The sequence below is a fragment of the Myodes glareolus genome, chromosome 1 (assembly GCF_982192425.1).
Source record: "Myodes glareolus chromosome 1, mMyoGla1.1, whole genome shotgun sequence".
In the NCBI taxonomy this organism is placed as follows: Eukaryota; Metazoa; Chordata; class Mammalia; order Rodentia; family Cricetidae; genus Myodes; species Myodes glareolus.
Genome location: NC_142026.1, coordinates 52,791,066 through 52,809,108, shown reverse-complemented (window position 1 = coordinate 52,809,108; position 18,043 = coordinate 52,791,066). Strand labels below are relative to the sequence as shown.

Genomic DNA, 18,043 nt, shown 5'->3' with positions numbered 1-18,043 from the left:
GGTGGGCATGTAAGGGGTTGACTGCTTTTGGGACCTTTGGCTTTGGCTGAGAACCTATTACCAACTGGATCTTAGGGCTTTTTTTTTTTTTTAAAGCAACTTCTTTAAAAAAAAAATCACCACCTGCACCCCATCTACTTGCTCAGTTGCAGCCAAGTCCTTACTAATTTACTACTTGCTTTTTAAAAAGTTAACATTTTAAAGTCAGGTCTACAAAAAACCACTTGGCACATGTGAAATCATAGAAAGACAGACAAAAGATGCAATAGGTGATTGCAATCTCATAAAAAAGTCCGTCTCTTTTCATGTTCTCTGAACAGAGCTCTCTTGTCTTCAAAGGTATTTACACCCAGGAGGCTGAAGACTAAGGAGCAGACGGTGAAGGGATAACTTGACATGAATCCTTGCAATCAGAAAGCTTCCCGGCAACCACAGGCCTTGTTAATGTCTACCTTCTGACACTAGTTAGTAGTGCCCAAGCTAGAAGGACAGAGGCAGCAAAACAATTCCTGCTATTTCTGGAACTTGCTACCAGGACCTCTCTGGATGTGCTATTTGGAATTTCATGAGTGCAATTAATTCAAGTTTCAATGAAGCAACTTTTGTTCCTTTTTAAAAAAATTCACCACCTGGACCCCACCTAAAGGTAATCTGTGAGACAGAGTCTATGCCACAGTTGGCCCATAAAGATTCGTTTTCAATCCCTGGAGATCTAAGTCATGGTCCCAGGATTGGCTGAAGGTACCTTTTACAAAGGGTAAGTAGCATTTTATACTGGCTGCTGGCTCAATACGTAAGATAAACATCTGGCTTGAATACCCATTCAATGGCCATGTGTGGGGGCATAACCCTGTAATCTCAGCATACAAGAGGAAGCCTGAAAAAGATTGCAAGCTCAAGTGCTGCCTGGGACACTCAGCAAGAGTTTCACAAAACCAAGGACTGGGGATGTACTTCTTCAGCCGAGTACATGCCTAGAGGGTGTGAAGCTCTGGCCTGATCCCCAGCAAGGTCCCTCAGCTGTCCAGCAACAGCAAATATGGCTGCCTCCCAATAAGTCTCATTGCCCGCTTCCCTTCTGCAGTGACACAAATCACTTTCTTCTGGCTGTGTGGCAGCTGATAAAGCCCCCTTATGCCAAATGCATGCCTGTCAGTCTACTCTACATTCCTTTAGGTGAAAATCAGCACCTAAAATACACACGCGTGAAAACATGATGAAAGCAACAGGTGCTGAGGTTACAAAGGAGGTGGGCAGCAGACTAAGTGGGGGAGTTCTGGACAGCCAACTGTGGAGACTCAGCTTTCAGACCCACCTTCAATGCTAATTTGTTGAAGGTATCTCTGGGCAAATTATCAAATGTCCCTGGAACTCATTTTCCTGATATACAAAATGAAGTGGCTGGACTACATCTACAAAGTCCCTGCCAACCCTCACGCCCGCTGCTCACCTTGTAATGGAAAGACATTTTGCACTGCTTACACTGGTGGATTCTGGTTTTACAGTGGTTGATCATGTGGCTTTCCAAGTCTTTGCTGTTCTCAGCTATGTGCTCACAGATAGGACACTGGTAAGGCTGCCTCTGCCGATGGACACGTAGGTGCTGCTTGATGTAGCCCCTGTTGCCACTTGAGTAGTGGCACAGGCGGCAGCGGTAGGGCCGCTCAGCATCTGGGATGTATTCCACCACGTTGGACCCTAACAAACTCCCATCACTGTTGGGATGACACTGGGCATTGTCCTGCAACTCTTTTAAAATGTCATCATCTGATGCATTCTGGTCTGTCCTTTCTCTCAGTTTTTCTATTACAGTAAGAAGGGACATGCTGATGCCTGTCTTAACTTGCCCATCTGACAATTCCTGCCTTCCCTCTGGGAGTGCTACTACAGTGGAACTGCTTTGGTTAAAACTTGCCAATCCATCTGAAGAGTTCTTAAGAGGAGACATGATTTTTTTTGAGTATGCTGTTAATGGACCACTGACCTGCCTTTGTCCAGTATCTGGATCTAAAAGGTTTATGTCCCCATAGTGCCCAAGGCTGGCTCTCGTTAGTTCAGCAGCTCTTATTGGCATGGTGACAAGGGCTTCTGCAGCTAAGGAGTGCAGCCTGAGAGACTCAGAATTCGTCCTTCTCCGTCCTGGTGGGGCATTCTCATCAGTAGCCAAGCCCTTACTTAGTTCACTGTCTTTCTTCTCTGCACTGCCCCAGCCGATGATCAAGCCCCCAATATCAACAGTACATTTATCAGCATGGTAGATGTCTCCTGCTCCTCCACACCCAGCCTGGGCATCAGCAGGGCTCAGGCTCTTCCCCTCTTCCATTTCAGTATTCATTAGGAAATGTTTTGGCGGGAGGGTTTCTTCTGCACTTGGCAAACGTTCTACAATGACATTCACGTGCCCTTTTTTGTTTGGGCTGCTGCTAATGATTTTCTGTGCTGATGAGAGCAAACTGTCAGCAAACAGATTCTCCTCAGAATCAGACATCATCTCCAGCATTTCCTCCTCATTAGAGTCAAGGGTGACTGACTGGCTTAGGTGTACTCCTTCCTCTGTGCTCTCCTCTAAAGGAGATGAAGAGGACAGTGGTTCGGAGCTGCAAATCTGTACTTGTACAGATGGCCCATTGTGGATGCTCAGTTCGCTGTCCCCAATAGCAATGACGACTGCATCGACCCCACCAGGTGCAGCGGACACCGAGGAAGCAAGAAGGCCGAGGGGTTCATTTTCATTCTCAAAGATTGGATAGGAGCAGTTAACTTCCCCTGCATGTTTCCAAGCATGTGTCTTCAACATCCGCTGCTGGCCGCAGGTATAACTACAAAACAAGCACCGGTACATGCCATACTGCTCGTATGCGTACCACTTCCTCTTGCCCATCTCTGCCACAGCTGCACTTTGGACAGCATAGGTCTGTGGATTACCCATGCTCACTGGAATGTCCACCATGGTTTCATTCTTTCTTTCTGTGACTCCCTGGCAGGAGGAGCTGGACTGGGCTTGGCTACTGGCACTGTTTTTGTGTTCATTCACCACATGAGCTTCGAGTTCCTCCTGGCTTCTGGAGGTGACGTGGCACTCTGAGCACATTAGCATCACATCGTTCTGCTGCCCGTGCTGTTTGATGTGCTCTTTCAACACAGAGAAGGATGATGACAGGAACTTACAAAGGCTACACTGGTAGGACATAGCCTTCCCATCAATGGAGGCAAGAGAGTCTGCAGTGGAATTTGCTTGTGACATCTCGGATTTCCTAATCTTAGCAGTAGGGGACTTGGTTGTTTTAGCTGGAATCTCACAATGCTCTAGGGTTTCAAGACAGTATGGTGTGACACTTGGGCGTGGGCGCTTTTTCCCAATCAGAAGACATTTTTGTGACTTTTCATGCCCCACTATCTTGCTTAACTTCTGGATGACATGAACCAAAGGATCCGCTTTGGCTTTTCTTTGTTTGTCAACTTCCGAGACAGGACTGAGGACTCCTTCAGCAGTTAACACAGCCTCCTGTTCTTCAATCTCTGGCACCAACATGGCAATGCTGGTTCTTTCTTCCATATCTAGAGACAGTGCACAGCGGAGAGCATGGGTTATAGGACAATCACACGCATGTAATGCAGAAAACCAACATCACCTCTGGCGTCAAATTGAAATGTTTAAATATCCACTCAGTTGGGAGCCCCCATCAATGCACCTGACTGTCCCCGATACCCAGACTTAAACAGTTCAGAATTCCACTTTGAAACGCAATCTCCTAGAGCAGTGGTTCTCAGCCTTCCTAATGCTGCAATCTTTTAACACAGCTCCTCATGTTGTGGTGATCTCCCAAGCATAAAATTATCTTTGTTGCTACTTCATAATTTTAACTTTGCTACTGTCATGATTTTGTAAATATTCTTGTAGACAGAGGTTTGCCAAAGGGGCCATGACCCACAGGCAAAGAAGTACTGTCCTAGAGACAGTTGAAGGAGACCTTGAGTTCCTTGGGAATGACTTTATCCTGCATCCCCGCGCTGCTCTGTCTCTCCTCTAAAACTCTAGAACTAGGGAGACACGGATTCTTTGTTTAAAGAAACACAGCCATCCCCAGGGCCTTCGGAGTCACTACAAGCTACTGGGAAGCATCGGTTGGTGAAGCCAACATGATTTGATACAACTCTGGATAAACTATTTCTTACGCCAAATTTTAACTGTAGATAAGAAAATCACACTTCTCTGCTCAAATCTTTGAAATTCTGAAAATATATTCATTTTAATCTACTAGAAAGGCCACTGAATTTTAGGAAGTACTATGCAAATGAAACTAAATAAGGGCAATGATCCACTTCCTCCTTTTCCTTCCTTTGACTTATGGTACACCAGATAAACCACAAACTATGCTGTGGCTTTTTAGAGGTCACATCAGTGGTCAACTGTTCCTCATTCCCAGACATGTTTCTCCTTCCTCAACAGGGAAGGGGATCAGAGAAGGAAAATGCTGCCACTCCAGTTCCGGGTCAGCTCTAGAAAGAAGGTCAGTTATGGGGTTATGGTAGGCTTGAATAATGCAGCAAGGCCTGGAACTTTGTAAGCACAACACACCCCGAAATCACCCTCTTCCTAGGCCTCTGAATATTCTTTATTCTGGCAGCCCTCTCACGTTAGACATTTCCTTTGATTTAAAGTGAGATTATTTTGTTGACTTGGATCACATTTTTAAGTTTAGGCTCTTTTCCAGCAACAAGTTTTGTTTTTCCACATTTTAGGTACATTCTGGAACCTTACTCACAACATTCAATAAATGCCAGCAAGATTTTCAGTGCCACAAGCTATAGACCACAAACTAGGCACCATTCTTAAACTCCAGGAACAGGCTTCACACTCCTCTCGTCATACAGCTGAATCCTGCATAAGGGCCCTTTAGCTCCAAGCCAGGATCACACCTAATCAATCCACCACGCAGGCTCCACCCCTAGTCAGAATCACACCTAACCCATCAGGCAGACTCCCTCAGTGCTTCCCACCCGCACCCTGGGTCTGCTCCTCCCAGTTTCTGTACACATTGTATGGCCTTTCCTCTATATCCTACTCTTTCCAACATAAAAGCATTCTTTACCTAGGTCCATGCTGGATAAAAGCGCAAGTGTTTTATTTTAAAAGCGAACATCAGCTTTTCTTCTTCTAGGGTCGGCCTGTAACAGCCACCTAATGGAGGGGAATATTCCAGAGCTGTAACATAGCCATTCCAGCTCTGAAAAAACCCCTTCGGAACATTTGTGTCTTTTTCTTATCCTCAGAAAGAACAAGTCTTTTCAGATTTCTACACCAAACTTCCAGCCGCTACAGAAGAGACTAATACAGGACAATGCAGTTGTTCTTCAGGAAAAAACAAAAAACCCTTTCTGTGGCTTCTGCAAAACATCTCACTGTCTTAAGATTCCAGTTTTAGGGACTGGAGAGAGATGGCTCAATGGAGAAAGTGCTTGCTGCACGCATGAGGGCCTGAGTCTGGATTCCCAGTACCCATGTAAAAGCTAGGTACTGGACAGGGTGGCACACACCTATAACCCCAGAGCTGTTAAAAGAAACCTTGTTTTGGCAGGGTGGGGGGTAGAAGAATGCTATGGAAATCAAGAGAGGAAGACACTTGACACCGACCTCTGACCTCCACTCATGCAGGTGTTATGCACAAACCACCCCAAACAAAACAAGAATCCAGTGATTTTGGTTAAAGGGAGCTGTGACTCTTCATGTGCATGCTGATTTCCCTATGGGGCCACAACTGAGGGATTCTTGTTGTCATTCAGTTCAACTGTTAAAGGTGTATTAGTTATATAATAAAACTATCAAAATCCGCACACATTTCCAGTTTCAGGGTCTGATCCAACTCTATACTACTGTAAAGCCAAGGTCTACCTTCCCATGCGTGTAACAGTCATACAGGCTAACTGATAACCAAGAGGAGAAGAGTTAATGTTTGCTCCGACCTCACACCTAGTGTTACAAAGGGGACTCCTGGTTTCTCCCTTCTACTGAGTGATCCAATAGGAGACAGAGCAGTGCAAACTGTTTCCAATGGATAGTTCAGTGTGTTCCTTAGAAAGTGAAATCAGGAGGAGTTCATCAAAGCTCAAGAAAAAGACTAATACAAAAGAATTTGACACAGCACTCACTTTTAAAGCTGTGTGTGCTCAGGCATTAAGAGCTAATGGCAACTTGCAGCAGATGCTCCAATTTCCCCAGAACGTTTATGTAAGTATCTCATTTTAGAGGCTGCATACATTTCGGGATAAGTACAGTAAGGCAGCTACCAAACTGATATGACAACATAAAACGCACCAAGAAACACCTGAAAAAGCCAGTTTATGTCTGCAGGCAAAACCAACAAGCAAGCAGAAACTCATTAAAAGAAAAGTCTGTTAAATAAAAAGTCACAAACAGCCCCTAGTAAAGTACACAGGAGAGGAGGTCACTAAAACCAACTCTTCAATTCCCACAATTTTTTCTTAGACCATTCATGCAGTCCATGTGTATTATACACACAGTACATGTAAATATGTAGATATTTATTTGTACATTATATATGTCAAGTAAGCAAAACTTCATTTGACTAAGAGTCAGCACACAGCCCCAAATCACAGCATGTGACTCAAATCACAGCACAGAACACAATGGATCATCTGAACACCAGCCTTGGACTTAAGAGACAGATGTAAACAATTCAAAGAAATGATCATGGGGGATGGAAGTAGACTGGGACTAGGGAGATGTGATAGGGTAAGGCAACAGATTCTGTCAGTGAAGGTGGGATGATTACCTGTTCATTATACTCTTCTTTGTATTAAAATGCCTAAAGGTTTTCATTACAGAAACAACCAGAAAATCAAAATACAACCCTGCCCTGAAAAACCACAATCATGTGCAAGGCTAAAGAAACTAGGTAGGACAGCAGCATTTTACACCCACTCAGTTACTCACAGATGGATAAAGACCAAGTAATATCAAGGCTAAGCACACAATGGCCAAGTCCTGAGAGACTGACAGGCTCCTCTGGGGAGAGAGCAGGCACAGAGTTTCTTGAAGAAGCAGGATATCCACCAGATCACAGCATCTAGGAGCATGGCACATATTGCTCTCTGTGCCCTCCTTTCTACGGGACTTTCTATCCCAGGAGGGATTTTATCACTATGCTCCCTGGTCCTCTGCCTGGGTACTGCCAATGGAGAGACATGAGGATCAGAAGCACAGTCAATGTCCTGGTTCCCTACTGCGAGGTCATCCTGGATTGGCTGCTTCTTCACAGAAGGCCAGTTCTTCCCAGCCAGCTGCTCTCCACAAATCTGGTTTTAGGTTTGGTACTGCCTTTCTCCTGATACTGCTGCTCCCATTAACTCTACCATCCCTGTGGCCTGCCTAGAGGAGCCCAATACCCAGATTAATATTATCTTTGTAAATATGGCTTCCCCGAGTTATCCTGATGTGAGTGTGCTGCTGTCTGCTTCTCTACTGTTAACAACAGGGTAAGAATAACAAGAAAGGCTGAGGGACGAGGAAGCATGCTCTAACATGAACATCTTCTTACAAGTAGAAAGAAGCACTCTCCCTGAGGCAGGGACCTGAGGAAGGTTCACTAGGACCCAAGTCTAGAGATAGTCAAGTGGGAGATTTTTCCTTTGGAAGCACTAGCTACACCATTAGATCAAAAGATCAAGGCAGTGCAAGTAAACAAACTATTCTTTCAAAGCAAAGATGCTCTAGTCATTCCCATCAGGCCTTTCAGATCTGTCCTTGACAACAGTAATCCACAGGAAAAAGCTGGTAATTAGTGTCTTTCCCAAGAAAAGTGAACAAATCCAGTTGTCTTTATTTTCTTATAATTTGCTATTTGGTGTATTTGTGTATTTAATTAGTTCCTTTTAGTTATAGCTGTATGATTACAATTCATGTGGGCTTGAAGGAAGGCTGTAATTCTGGTATATGTGAAGACAGAACAAGATGAAGTAAAGAACAGTCTCTTTCACACTAAGGATTTTTTTTTCCAGCTAGGCAAATAAACAAACAAAAACCCCAAGCTCGAAACAATAGAAGTGATGGCCAATGAACCTCACACTCTTTCAGAGTCTCAGAAATTTATAATACCTTTTTGACATTTGTTTCAACCAAAAGAAGGTAAGGTCCCTCCCTCCTCTGAAGTGCCCTCAGCTGTGTGACTCTGGGCAAGTTATTGTTTTAGAGTCTTCTGATGTTAAATGTGACAGTAAAGCTGGGAAACTGTGAGAGCACAGAATTACAAACTGTCTGTTAAACGTAACCTAAAAGCTACTTATACTTTAGACCTCCCTAATGTTGGCTTATACTGTATTTAAATTTTCTCAGCTCAATGGAATAATAGCTACTAAGAGAAAACCAATGTATAACTACAAGGACATGGATTTCATAGACTAGAGTTTCTTAGCTGGCACCTAGCCTGAGACAATATTCTGACTTAGTGGCTACAACTAATACACAGGCCTGACAAACATCAAGCAGTATTCAGCTCAGTGTAATTTATGAAATACCAAAGGCCAGCACAGTGTTGGAGACCGCTGTCTTTGAGCTGAGAACTCAAGATAGGGCCTTCATCCATTTCCTGTAACATTCTGAAAATTCCTGGTACCCAGCCCCTGCTTTGGAGCTGGGTATGTACATAAAGCAACACACCTGAGGCTCACTGATGGGAGGTTGAGGAACTGGAAACCATGCCAATGGTATTCTAAACCTGTGCTTTCTCTACCATACTAATTTCCATTCTCAAGGTGAACAAGGCACCCACCCGGAGAAGCGAAACAGTTCCCTGTACTAGATCCCCAGTATTCTTTGGGTCTAGTTACGAAGATGCCACGGTTTATAAATAAGGCAACTTAGTGAGGTGGAAGTGACTTACCCAAGGTTACATGGCTGTTAGTGGCAGAGCCAGTGTCTTTCCAATCAATTCCTGAAATTAATGCAGTCTCCTGGATCAATCTTCACAATTCAGCTGCGGCCAAGAAGGAAAGCAAACAGAATCAAGCATTTCTCTTTCTTTGTGAAACATAACTTATTTTGGCGGTGAAGAAACTTCCAATACTTAACATTGAAAGGAAATTTCAAGAAGGCTGTTCACGCAATGTAATTATGTGAGGCAAATTTACATAATTTACTTAACAAGTAGAGGATTCTACAGAAGCTAAAACGAATGAGTCTGGAAACACTTGTGTATTTTAAGCCTCCCTCCCCACCTTGGAAGTAATTTACTCCGCAAACTAGTGGTTTTACTGACATAATTTTCTAACCAATACGCAATAATAAATGACATATTGCTATTGTAACTTTAACCGAAATTACAGCCTAAGGCGTGATTATGTAAACTAGTCAAACACAGTGGGCAGAAGGATAGCATGACCAGAGATGACAGCGTGGCTTGACCTATATATCTTCCAGTGCAGTTTCCTGCCCTGGTCCTCCATTTCTTTGCTACCGTTTTCGATAGCTGCTTTAAGTTAAAGTATGCTTATTCGGCTCGCATAAAAAGTAACTTAGCAATTATAGTTAAGCAAAATTAGTTCACTGCTAGGGCGTCCTCTAAATTTCCAACGAGTTACCAGGGTAAAGAAAAGGGCCGGGCTTTCTCTTTTTAATTAATAAAGCAATCCATACACTGAATCAGACTTCAGTACAGTGGAAAGTACAAACTCAGAAAAGGTGATAAATCCAGTAATTGCCTTGAGCGATGCAGACTGATAGCAAATTCCAGTCCACTGCAGGAACTTAAAAAGGCCGCCTTGGGGTTGGGGAGGGGCTGCCTGGGTCTAATTAATCACCCAGGCCTCGCATTCCAAACAAACGATCGGGTTTGTCCCAGGTCTTGGAAAGGTGGGCGCTTTCCCCAGTGGTCTCAGCGATCTCTGGGAATATCATCCCAGAGGACGTGTGAGTGTGGGAGGTCAAGATTTCTATCTTTTGCACTCGTTTTGTCCTACATCACACAGTGGTCAAAGAGCCGGGGATTAAAGAAATTTAAGCTCCATCCAGGCTGGGCGAAGCGGTTTCACGTCTCAGGAAGCAAAAGCCGCCTCAGCGGGGCCTGAGGAGCAGCGGGCCCCCACCCCCAGCGGCACGGCGGGCCCGGGGGTCTCCACAGGCCCGGCAGAGGGACTACAGTGCACACGGGGCCCTGGCGCTCCGGTACGTGGCAGCGCCGCGGGGTCACCGGCGAGGAGGAAGCGGGCGTCACCGGCGAGGCCGCACATGGCCCGCGGCGTTCAAGCGGAGGGGCGGCCCGGGACTCGGTACCTGCGGTCAGGCGGCGGGCTGCTGCTTCTGCGAGCCTCCTTTGGCCGGCCGGGGCCCCGCCGTGCCCTCGCCCGGTCCTCGCCCGCCTCGCTCCTGACTCTTTTCCCTCTCTTTTCCCCGACTTGCCCCCTCCTCGGCCGTGGCTCCAAGATGGCGGCGCCGAGACGGATCACGTGAGCGGCAGGCGGGTCAGGTGAGCCGGGAGGCGCGCGGCGGGGGCGGGGCCATGGCGGGGCGGAGCCATCACCGGCCACGCCTCCCAGTGGCCCGGGCCTTAGGCTCTGGGCATATTCCTGTCAGCCCTAGTGTAGGTAGGTAGTGTAGAACTAAATGAATATGCACTTTGGCCTTAACCTGCTGGGGCATTCTTCATCCCCCTCATTTACCCCATCTTTCTTTTCACCCTGTGTGTGTGAATCTGGTTGGACTATTCTTTTAAAAACATGTATGGGGGCTGGAGAGATGGCTCAGTGGTTAAGAGCTCTTGTTCTTGTAGAGGACCTGGGTTTGGTTCCCAACACCCATACGGTGGCTAAGAACTGTGTCTGACTCCAACTCCAGGGGACCCGAAGCTCTTATTGTCTTCTGATCTGTGCAGACACCAGACACATACATGTAGGCCAACCATTCAGGCACAGAAAATAAAGCTAAATATTTTAAATTATTATTTACTTATTTATTTGTGTTTGTGGAGGCTTTTGCTAGCCAGAGGACAACTTTTGGGAGTCTATTCTTTCCTTCCATGATACGGGTCCTGAGATCAAACTCAGGCCTTCTGGCTTGGCAGCTCAAGAACCTTTACCACCGAACCATGTATCCTGCCCTGAGGTACTGAGGATCTAACCCAGGGCCTTGCACACACTCGGTAAGGGCTCTTCCTCTGATCTATATCTCCTAGCCCTCCTCTTCTTTGAATTTTCGAGACAGATGGTTCAGTCTGGCTTCTTATTTCTTACATAGCCCAGGCAGATCTTGAAGTTGTGATCCTCCTGCCTCAGTCCTCCAGGGTAGCCAGGAGTGTAGCTGTGCCCCCACCGTGCCAGACTCTGCTCAGAACTATTGTCTTTGAGGCTCTGTATGTGGAAAATGTAGAGATCCTAACTGTGTGCCGTTCAGGCGTCTGGCAGCACTGACTCTGGGGACTCCCTTCACTTGAAAAAACTTTTTCCTTTAAAAAAAAAAAAGGTTAAAATGAGAAAAAATTGCATTCATTTATTTGTGTGTGAGTGTCCCACAGCCTGTGTGTGGAGGTCAGGAGTTGACTTTTTCTACCCTGGGGGTCCCAAGGATTGAATTCAGGTTGCCAGGCTTGGCTGAAACTTCCTTCACTTGCTGAACCATCTTGAGATTCTTGAAAGATTTTCAGGGGTTGTGGGAGCTTTGGTGAGCTTGTGAGCCTTTCGGTTTGCTGTTTGGATCTGTTTCGTGAAATCTGCACTCTTCTGTAACAAGCCCTCGTGGGCCCCGAGCTGATATCGTGAAATGCAAAGGGAGTGAAGCTTCCAAGCCTGGAATAAGCAGGCAGTTAGGGGACAGCAGGAGCGACAGAGCCAGGAGGGTCTGCACTCAGTGGGCAGGCGTGCACACAAGGAAGGCAGTTGGAGAGAATTCTGGGGATGGCCTTAGTGGGACTTGAGAGGTGAGGTATCTTTGGGGTGTTTCCTTATATATTTAGAAACCATGTCAAGCATTTTGACTTTTGAATCATCAGTTACCAAATGAGAGGAAGACTCAAAATACGTGCAGAAAATGTGTCCTGGTGCTGTTGGTTGTTTCTACTCTTTACTCTTTGTGGGGGCCGCCACCCAGCTCCCAAATAAATACACGTACAGAGACTTATTATTACTTATAGATGCTCAGTCTTAGCTTGGCTTGCTGCTAGCCAGCTTTTCTTAAATTATCCCGTCTCTCTTTTGGCCTCTGGGCCTTTTCTCTTTCCTACTTCTGTTTGTCTTACTTTTACTCTTACTCCACGGCTGGCTGGGTAACTCAGTGGCTGGCTCTCTCTCTTTTCAATCCTTGAGCTCTCGCTCCTCCTCCTTTCTCCCAATTTTTTTCTTCTGTTTATTCTCTCTGCCTGTCAACCCCGCCTACCCTTTCTCATGTCTTGCTATTGGTCGTTCAGCTGTTCAGCTCTTTATTATACCAATCCAGTGTTTTAAGTAGGCAAAGTAATAACAGTTTCACAGAGCTAAACAGATACAATATAAAAGAATGCAACACATCGTTGTATCATTAACCAAATGTTTCACAGCATAAACAAATGTAACATGCCTTAAAATAATAGTCTAGAACATACTAGAGTTTAGGTGTGGCTGCCATCGTATTTACTGTATCTCTGGATAAAAATTCTCCAGCGGGGGATGCAAAGAAGGTTGGATGGTTAAGAGTGCCTTCTACTCTTCTAGAAGACCTTTTGGTTCTCAGCATCCAGGCTAGGCACAGTCACCTGCATCCCCTGCTCCAGGGCAATCTGGCACCTATAGACTCCATGGACAACCTGCACTCTCTTGCACATACTCTCCCCAAACATACATTCAAAATAATAAAAGCAAATCTTTGAGAACAGGTTACCATCCTTTGAGAGTTGGAAAACCAAAGAAGTCTACTTGAATTCTGTCTGTTGGTTCCCAGACTCTTCACCATTTGGACCAAATAGTGAAAAAGCAAAAATAAAGGGCTGAGTGGTTCGAGGGGGAGCATGGTGGCAAGTTATCAGCACAGAAGGGTAGAAGGAAGAAAAAAATGGGGTCAGCCCCAGAGAGGGAAGCAGGAAAGGGGGAAACAAGTGACAAATAAGAAAATGTCATCCCTTCCTTTCTATCTCCTCTGTTCCCTACCTCTTCTCCTACCTCTCTACCTTTCTCTTCCCTCCCTCTCCCCCTTCTCCATCTCTTCCTCTATAATTTCCTTTCCCCTTTTCCTTCCCTGGTGTTATTAACAAACAAACAAACAAAAAAAGAAAAACACCCCCCCCCCAAACTCCTCAAGGTTGCAAGTGCCAATGTCTACTGTGATGTCCCTGGATCCAAAAGTTGATGCAAAAGAAATCAGGGATTTCATGAGTCAAGGGGCAGAACACAAACATGTTAGAGAAGCAGACTGTGGCTGCTGATCAGAGGTGATGCTTGCCTAGTACATAGAAGGCCCTGGATTCCGAAACCAGTACCAGGCCCCCACACATCCCAATCCCAAACACAGAAAGTACCACCCAGAGGAAACAGAAGACTTCTGAGAAAACTGAGATGAGCCGATGCAGCTTTGTCTGAAGTTCTGGCCGTCGTTCCTGGGATCCACCGCTTGCCATTGTCTGTCTTCGACACAGTTAAATCGAACTTCCTGGCCTAGTGGCTTGGGGGTATGGCCTGTGAACTGATGTGGGCTAATGAGGTGTGTGAAGAGTGAGTCACCCCAATATTGGAGCTTCAGGCTGCCAGTGCAATGCCTCCTATGGTCTTCTTTTCCATTGGTTTGGTAACTGGCAGTTTTTGAGATAGATGGGGGATACCCTGTCAGTCTGTATCACAGGGTGACAGTGGGCCTAGCGGCTTCACTGCATACAGATCTGAGGGTCACCAGTCAGTCCCTGAGCTCTGGGAGCTTTGTTACTGCAGCACCCCTAGCGACTACCAAGGCACTCATGGAAGCAACTGGAAGAGGCAGAGGAATAAACCATTCCAGGTGGAAAAGAATGTTAATAAAATAATCAGGAAATAATGCTGAGACTCACACCTTCTTGGGGGTAGGTGCGTAGAATTAGGAGAGAAGGGTGTGCTGTTTGCTTATTGGTTTGTTTATTCGTTTGTTTGTTTTTGATTACTTGACACATGTGAAGTCATCCGGGATGAGGAGCTAATAATGGAGAAAATGTCTCTGTTAGATTGGCCTGGGGGGGCATTTTCTTGACTGATGATCAATGGGGAGGGCCCATTGATTGTGAGCAGGGCCATACCAGGGCGGGTGGTCCTGGGTTCTATAAGAAAGCAGTCTGAACAATCAGTTGGGAGCAAGTCAGTAAGCAGTGTTCCTCTGTGGTCTCTGATTCAGTTCCTGCTCTTGCTTCTCTAATGATATACTGTAACGGACCAACCAGATCAACGCTATTCTCCCCAAGTTGGCTTTGGTCAATGTTTTACTATAGGAATAGAAACCAACCAGTACAAAGGAATGAAAAACAGAATCTGACTGAAAAATGCAGACAACTTCAAAAACCCCGTGATACAAAACTTCAGCAATTGCATACATACATGTATATGCACACACACATATATGTGCATGCACCCATGTAAATATCTAAACACACACACACCCTCCCACCCTCCACTTTTGTAGTGCTGGGGCTGGAATCCAAGGCTTCATGCCTGCTAGCCAAGTCTCCTGCCTCTTAGCTATGCTCCCAGGCCCTTTTTCACAAATAAAAAATACAAATATTTTGAGATTGGGTCTCACAGAATTACCCAGGCTAGCCTTGAACTCTTGTCTGTAACCCAGGCTGACCTGGAATCTTCCATTTTCCTGTCTCTATTTCTGAGGAGCTTATATTAAACACCTGCATTGCCAGTTCTGCTTAATATGACTTTTTCTAAAAAAAAAAACCCAAAAAACAAAAAACCAAACAACAGCAATAACAACAACAACAACAACAACAACAACATAAAAACCTCTACAGAAAGATTGCAGCAAATGTGCCTTAAGGTTGAAGGAAGGCTAAGATCCAGGCTTCGTTCCACTGAGCTTGTGGACATCTCAATAAACTCCCAGCACCTTGCACCTGCCCCAGAATGTTTTTTATCATGATTTAATTAAGCAGCCGTAGCAAGATTTCATGTTCCAGATAGGGAACTTGCTTAGTCAATTATCTAGCACTTGTCCAACGGGATCTGATTCTGTTCTCAGAGGAGCGATGACCCTGATAACCAAGTCCCTGTCTCCACACACCTCATTCTTCTACTTTGGGCCCTTAATTAGCTGATAAGGTTAAAGGTTTCAAACTCCTGCAGGTATCATGGGTCTGTATCTTCTAAAGTGACCGGAAAGTCTGATACAACTTAAATCAGCCAACTATTAAAATTTGGGGACGCAAAAGACCGTGTAGTACGTGGCAAGTTGGTAACTGGCCAGAAACTGAATGAGACACTCGAGCAGTTGGACCCCGAGGAAGTCTTGTTTCTGGATGGGTGAGATGGCCCAAAGGTGCCTGCTACCTAGGCTGCTGACCTGAATAATGTGGCAGAAGGGGATAGAACCCATACCCAAATGTTGTTCTTTAACCTCTGCACGTGTGCTGCGATGTGTGTGACTACACGCACGAACAAGCACAGACAGGTGCAATAAATAAACGCAAGTCTTTCAGGCTATGGTATTTCTGAAGAACATCTTGTCTTTGGTAAAATCAGATTAGATTAACTTTCCTGTAGAAGGATTAGTCACGTAAGTCTTTTGGACAGTGCAGGGAATTGAATGAGGCAAGAGGACTGTATAAGAAATACGGTAATTAAGAATCCTTTTTATTATCTGTCTGTCTGTCTGTCTGTCTGTCTATCTGAGTTAGTGTCTGGCCCGGACCTGCAGATTTTTCTGCTTCAGCTTCTGAGCTGCTGAGATCACAGACATTTGCCACCACATCTGACTGGTAGCAATATATTTTTTTTTGTATTGTGACCTTAAAATAAATATATTGTCTCAGAAAAAAAAAATGGAAGATTGGGTCTGAAGAGATGTCTCATGTTTAAGAGTATTTGTTGCTCTTCTAGAGAACCCGGGTTTGGTTCCCAGCACCAACATGGTGGCTCACAACTGCTGATAACTGTATTTCCAAGGGATTGGATGCTCTCTTTGGCCTCTGAGAGCACCTGGCGTGTATGAGGTACTCTTACATACAGGTAAAAATTCATACATATACAATAAAAATTAATCTTTAAAAATTATTTTTAAAAAGAAAAGATCATTGTAATCTCAGCTAATCAGGAAGGAGAATCACGATGAGTTGAAAGCCAGCCTATCTCAGACAGTGAAAGGAAGCCCCGGATTGTAACTAGGGGTAGAGCCCTTGCCTGTCATATATAATCCCCATACCAGACACAGAAAAGAAGGACAGCGTGGGAGAGGCAGCAGTTGGCTAGGAGGGCGAAGGACACCGTCTGGTATCAGCAATCCCCTCTGACTTTGTGAGCAGGTGGACTCCGTCTTTCTGACATTTTCACCTCTCCTGTAAAACCAGAAGTTCAATTTATCCTTTCTCTAAGCTGTAGATGTCTAGACTGTGGAGGTACAGAGTTTAATTATAGGAGGTCGTCTGGGTTCAAAACGGAGCTTCATCATGAAGAGTAATGGCAATCTTGACTTTATTAATGAATGAAAAGTTTGCTCGATGTAAGTCAGAAGGAATGTACGATTAAAAGACATGATATATTAGCATATATCTAGCTGTCAGTAATAAATTAACATTAGTTCTGGATTCTGTACACTTTGCATCCTGAATATATACCTAGAAATACTTCATAATTATAGTTCAGGTCTTGAGAACCATCGTAAATTATCCACCTGTCATTCATTCTCCGTAAGCGCTGCTGATCCCCCGGTACTAATGCAGTGTATTGGCATCTGAAATCGCTGGTGCTGGAGGCAGGAAGCTAGCTCAGTGGGTTAAAAGTGTTTTCTCTACAAGTGCAAGGACCAGAGTTTGAATCCCCAGAACCCACGAAAAGCTGGACACCTAGTGTGAGTGTCTGCAGTTCCCAGCACTCCTAGGAGAGGGTGGGAGGCAGAAACAGGAGAACCTCCAGAATGTCACAGGCCAGTGAGGGACCCTGTCTTGGATGAGATGGAAGGCAGCAGCCAACACTTAAGGTGTCCTCTGACATCTATACCTGTGCCGTGGTACATGTGTGTCCACATTAATGTTAACGCACATAAGACACATATACATGGTACACATACACAATGCACAAAACCACAAATAAATAAGAGGCATAGAATCTCTAGTGTTGTGAGGCCCTTCTGTCCATACCTCCTTTTTTTTTTATTTAATTTTATGCAGGATGCTGCCCAAGCTGACCTTGAGCCCCTGACCTTCTTGCCTCACTCTCCTTGGTTGCGTTGGAATGACAGGCTCAAGTCAGCATGCCTGGCTTTAATCTTTTCTTAAGAGAATTACTTATTTTTATTTTATGTGTATGAGTGTTTTGCCTTCTTGTATGTCTGTGTACCATATGCATGCCTGGTGCCTACAGAGGCCAGAAGAGGTGTCTGGTCCCCTAAAACGGGAACTACAGATGTTTGTGAATCACCAGGTAGGTGCTGGGATCTGAACCTGGGTCCTCTGCAAGACCCAGTGCTCTTAACCACTGACCCATCTCTCCAGCCCCTTTACTTGTTTCCTCTGAGGTTCTAAATAAAGTGGAAGAATTCGCAGCAATCATCCACGGTCAGGAAGAAGAGGAGAACGGCCAGAGAGGCCTATTGTGACAGCTGGTGTTTGCTTTTGCGGATGTGGATCTGGCTTAAGTTTCAGCTCAGCTGCTTCCATCCTGACTCACTTAGAAAAACTTCCCCGGGGAACACAGTCATCATAAGCAGAGAGGTTGCGCCATTGAGGCTGAGGGGGAATTTAGTCTAGAGTACTCCTTGCCTAGAGGATCTGTCTCTAGGATCTGGGCAGAAAGACATGAATTTAGGGTGAGGATGGCCTCACTGGACAATGTCTCGGGTGCTATTCCTAGCACTGAAAAGAAAAAAAAAAGAAAAAAGAAAAAG

The 18,043-nt window shown here is 45.2% G+C and overlaps 1 protein-coding gene across 2 annotated transcripts in view; it reads right to left on the bottom strand.

Annotated features, from left to right (window-relative positions):
• Znf507 (zinc finger protein 507) overlaps positions 1-10,452 on the bottom strand; it is a 33,450-nt gene extending 22,998 nt beyond the window's left edge. Inside the window, exons 1-3 of one of the 2 annotated variants that reach the window (XM_048448806.3) lie at positions 10,289-10,452; positions 8,901-8,993; positions 1,451-3,558 (exon numbers count right to left, since the gene is read on the bottom strand). In XM_048448806.3, the coding sequence (XP_048304763.3) occupies positions 1,451-3,556 (2,106 nt within the window). In that variant the 5' untranslated portion in view covers positions 3,557-3,558; positions 8,901-8,993; positions 10,289-10,452. The remainder of the gene's footprint in view (positions 1-1,450; positions 3,559-8,900; positions 8,994-10,288) is intronic. The other variant, XM_048448807.3, reaches the window with a different exon arrangement.
• Positions 10,453-18,043: the final 7,591 nt, after the last annotated feature.